This window comes from Pyrus communis, chromosome 12, assembly GCF_041283825.1.
Source record: "Pyrus communis isolate YQ-2024b chromosome 12, ASM4128382v1, whole genome shotgun sequence".
NCBI lineage: Eukaryota > Viridiplantae > Streptophyta > Magnoliopsida > Rosales > Rosaceae > Pyrus > Pyrus communis.
This window is the reverse complement of record NC_142576.1, coordinates 22328814-22333610: the sequence shown is the minus strand read 5'-3', so window position 1 is coordinate 22333610 and position 4797 is coordinate 22328814. Positions and strand designations below refer to the sequence as shown.

The 4797-nt window shown below is 40.3% G+C and overlaps 1 protein-coding gene across 1 annotated transcript; it reads right to left on the bottom strand.

Moving 5' to 3' along the window:
* LOC137745146 (uncharacterized) lies at positions 1-3916 on the bottom strand. Its single transcript, XM_068485040.2, has 4 exons — positions 3237-3916; positions 2366-2509; positions 1541-2224; positions 1-1382 (listed from the first exon to the last, which is right to left on the bottom strand). The coding sequence occupies exons 1-4, from the start codon at positions 3606-3608 to the stop codon at positions 273-275; spliced, it is 2310 nt and encodes a 769-aa protein (XP_068341141.2). The 5' UTR covers positions 3609-3916; the 3' UTR covers positions 1-272.
* Between the last annotated feature and the right edge of the window lie 881 nt (positions 3917-4797).

Below are 4797 nucleotides of genomic sequence, written 5' to 3'. Positions count from 1 at the left end.
TTTCAGAATTACTCATTTCCCAGTGAGATTAGGCAAGTTAATATGACATAACATAACAAACATAACCTCAAACAGAAGAAACTTACACTTTCATTTTCCAGCCTAACTTAGAAACACACAGCAGTTACCTCTCCCATGACCCTCAAAACGCTTAAGCGGTTTCCTATCGGTTAATCCAGTTCCAATTAAGGACACTCAGTTGAAAGAAAAGCGATTAAAAATAAGCGAAAATACAGTTAGAGTAATCACACTTCCTACAATTTACGTTTCTCCTATGCTGCAACCTCTGTTGTTGAAAGTTCGTGACTTTGTGAAGCATCTGCGGTCATTTCTACTGCTGGAGCAGCCAAAGGCAGTTTTAGTAACCGGGTGTAGTGGAACTCAATCTGTAACCGTTGATGAAGAGGCGTGGACGACATTAGTCCTTTCTTGAGATCCGCCTGCAACTCCCTTATTGGAATTGCAGCCAAGAAGCTCTTTATATACTCTTTGCAGGACTCCTTCCCTTGACAGACCACCTCCTCTTCCTCCTTCGGCTCCTCTGACTTGGTTATTTCTGCTTCTACTGTAGATTTTTCTTCCTTTGCATTGACCTGCTGGTTTCTAGATTCGCCTGCTTCTGCCACCACAATTGGTTGATCACTGGTTGTCAGTTTATCATCAGATGATTGTTCAACATTTTTCATTTTGTAAATTATCGTGTTGCTGTCGAATTTTAAGACATAGGCCTGGTTGCACCCTTCATAGAGCCTCTCCCCTAATGTGTCGATGATGTAGTAAGCTTCAGCTTCAACCTTGAGAATGAAGAAATGGTCATTCCAGCTGACGATGTAAATTTGAGGTTTGCCATTGCTAACACATTCTGATCCAGCACGGCTAATCTCATCCCAAATGTTATCAAATGACATTGCACCATGTAAAAAGTCAAAGCGTCCCTCGTCCACAACCTCAGGATGGAAAAACCCAATGAAAGATTTCCCAGGAACTACAGAAAGAGGACGTATTTTGGCTTGAAGGACTGTTTCAAGATCAAAGTGCTTGTCAGGGAATCGCTCCCTGTAGGTCTCATTTTCGCAGAGATTCCTCCACTCTAATGAGCCTTCTCGAATCAAACTGTCAAACTGGGACTTTATGGGCATGAGCTCTTGGTTATTCTGAAACCAATCAGCAATCACTGCAACCAGAGCTGTACAAGCACCCTCGCCCGCTGCTCGCTCACTCCGTTGATCAATAGAAGCAGAAAAGATCTGGGTGTGAAGCTTCATGTGTCCATCGCGGTTTGTCACTTCCTTGTGCTCCCAACTGCCGATGGCAAAATTATCATCCCCAAATTCAGACACTGACGACCGATTAGCAGATGAATCCTCCTCTGTCTTATTCCACTGCCAAATTGTATTTAATTATAATCAGAACTTAAGCAACTAACTTTTATTTTTAAGAACTCTGACAGAAATTAACTACAAGATGCTGAAAACGATCATGACAACACCAAGATCTCATTAAACCATAAGCACAAGAGGAATTAGAAGTGGATACTTACCCCAAGAGATAGAATTTCATCAGAGCTAAGCTGCCGACGATCAAAATCAATGTCATCACCACCTTCTTCACCATAGGCCTTCTTTAACAAAGGTTCTCCTTTGGCTTTAGGAGACCGGATGAAGCTCAGCTTTCTCTTCCTCCAAGATAGTAAGCCTCGTTTTGAACTTGCAGGCGGGTCAGAGACTGGTGCAGTGGACTCCTCAGTTTGTGAGCATCCCACATCTGATTTGCGATTGCTGTAGTAAACCCAGTCCTCACCTTCATCGTTGATTCTCATATTGGAGTATATTGATCCTCCAGCATAATTTGCATGAGCCAGCGTGCCATAACTGAATGACTTCCTAACGCTGGAATCCTCTTTGACCTCTTCTGATTCACCTTCCTCAAACTCATCAAGTGACTCAGAGTCGAAAGGATAATTATAATCACCATCCTCACTCCTAGCAGAACACCTGCCCTCACTGCCATCCTCCTCACGGCAGGGCTTTTTTGCTTTTCTGGCAGACACATATTCTGTGAAAATTTTTACTTTTCTAAGACCAGCTTTCAGAGCAGAAAGCTCGTCTTTTTCTGGCGATACAGTCTCTGCTGACTGAGGAGGTGATTGAACAGGCAAAATTGATCTCTCCACTGGCTCGGTAATTTCCTGAGTAGTTCCCAGATCCAATAAGCTGAGTGATATCTGAAAATTTAGCAGAACTTGAGATCAGAAATTCCAGAACTTCAGAAAGTTAAGCAGCAGCGGGACCAAACTAATTTCTACCAAGAAAGGATATCACATGTCGAAGAAGAAAGAACTGGAAACTAGTTGAGAGGAACATACACAAAGTTCAGCAGCAGGACCAGATGAGGTGAAGGGGATGTGTAACTCAAGCTCCTTCTGTTCAGCTTCCGAAACAAAATCAGCAAGGTTCACTGATGCCTTTCCAACAGCAGGAGCCTTACTTTTGGCACCTTGATTCAAACCCTGTATTATAATTGTACCTTAAAAGTTAGTTCTCTAATAAATGGTAATCAAAATTTACCAAAAATCAAATGATCGAAAAAGAAAATATCAAAACGATATAAAAAAATGGTATTCCACAAAATACATCTGCTTTTAGGCACCAAATTGCGGAAAACCCATAACAAAACAACCAATTCTGATTACAGAGGTGTTGAATTCAAACCAATCATGCAACCTAAGTGAAAACCAGATTACAATTTGCAGCGATTTGAACCAACAAATGCGCAATTGAAGCAACTATTCATACACTTGTAAAACTTATGGGACCTTGAGGGATCAGGATATCATTTCCAATAACCCTTCCCCAACTTAATCAGTAAACTATCAGTCGTGTGAAAGACCCTCCGGTCAATGATCCTCCGAAAAAGTCCCATAGCCGAAAATTGACACAATTAAATTCATAATTAAATACTTCATCAATCCAAACCCTTTGATTATTCAAAGAGACTATTTTTTTCAACCAAGAACAAAAATCAAAACAAATCATCCGTCCAAATCAAATGACAGCAACAGCAATTACAAGAAAAATTAACTATGTCAGCTTAAATTCACAAAACCATGTCTCTAATTTCAAGCTAATTTCACAATAATTTCTCTAAAACCAAAAATTTAATTATTAAATTACAAATTACAAAAAAAATTGAGAAAGATCGAAGCAAAAATTCGAAGAAGAAAAATCAAAACTTACATTGAACACAGTAAATACGATCTCCCAAGGGTGAAATACATTGTCCTTGTAAGCCGAGAGAGTGCAAACGCTGTGAAACTCCTCGTCCCAGGAAACGACGCCGTCTTGGGACGAAGCCTCGACCTCTCTGGTAAAGTTCCTCTTGACGACGGCGCGCCGGAGAGAGCTCAAAGCCCCAACCTTGACCTTGGATCCCTTCCACCTAATCTCCGCCGTCCACTTGTCCTCTTTCTCTTGGTCCTGTGGACCGGCCCCGCCTGCACCCTCCCGCACCAGATCCCAGCCCTCCAACCGCCGCACCACCAGCCTCACCTCGTACTTCTTCGTCGTCAGAGGCGGCCACGGCCGCCACCTCATCATCTTCACCACCATTCTTCTGAATCAGTCCCTACCCACCGACCCACCAACCCAGAAAAGATAATTTGCGAAAAGCAACCCTTAATCCGAATTGAAATTTTTCTCTGGGGGCTGTTTGGTTCCCGGGAAAATAAATAATTCCGATGGAGCTTTTGGGTTTGCAGTGAAGGATTTTCCGAGAAAAGTGGGAGGAAGAACAGAGAGAGAGAGAGAGAGAGAATATGCCGTTAAGTTGGGTATGAAAATTTTGTAGAGAGAGACAGGGAGTGGATTTTAGAGAGAGAAAGTACACGGGAGAGGGTTTGAATGAGGAAATTGTGTCTGTAGTTTGTATTGCTAGTGTAAGAGAAAAGGTTGAGTTGGGTCGGGTCGGGTCCATTTTTGTTTACTTGGGTTAAATTTTCCACCTACGGTTAAGTTTATACTCTCTACTCTGTACCCATACCGATATTCTGTATACCGTATAACAAAACCTAATTCTGCATTTTTTTTTTCTACGATGCCCTTGCATGACCTGAGCCTGAGGTTCAAAGTTCGATTATCTTCTTTCTCACTATTATTTGTATAAAAATATAAATAAATAATTATTATGAAAAAATACGTTAAATTAAAATAAAGAAACGATTAAATATCCTTATCAACTGATTAAATACACGCATACAATCTAAAAGTCGTAATAAGGATAGGCTGTGTTGCCCTGGTCTGTAACGCACACTATAATTTCTTCAAAGTCTACTGTCTCTTTGTGGTTGTTAAGTCATCTGGGGGTTGTTATAGTGCTGTAAAATGTTGTGCAGCATGCTCCGTCTTATGTTGACTTGGCAATGCATGATGCATCTGTGTTTTTTGTATTTTTTAAAGATGTTTTCTATGATGAAAATTTAAAATTTTGTTTTCAGTTCAACATAACGCAATACACGTTAACTTATTGCCTTCAAATATGTAAATTAAACACGTTCACAGTTGTTTAAATAAGTTTGATTTTTGCATATACAAATTAGACATTTTAAGTTCGATTCTTGTAACTTTATTGTTAATAGTGACTTGAGCTTGGACTTGATACATGTGAGTTCTATCTATTAATTAAAATACGAGTATGATATTATTAATTGCTTAAGAGAAGCCAAGACATAGAAAGTGCAGGTGTTCACGGCAAAAACAATGCCGAAACCCCAAAACAAACGTACATAGATAAAATAAGGAA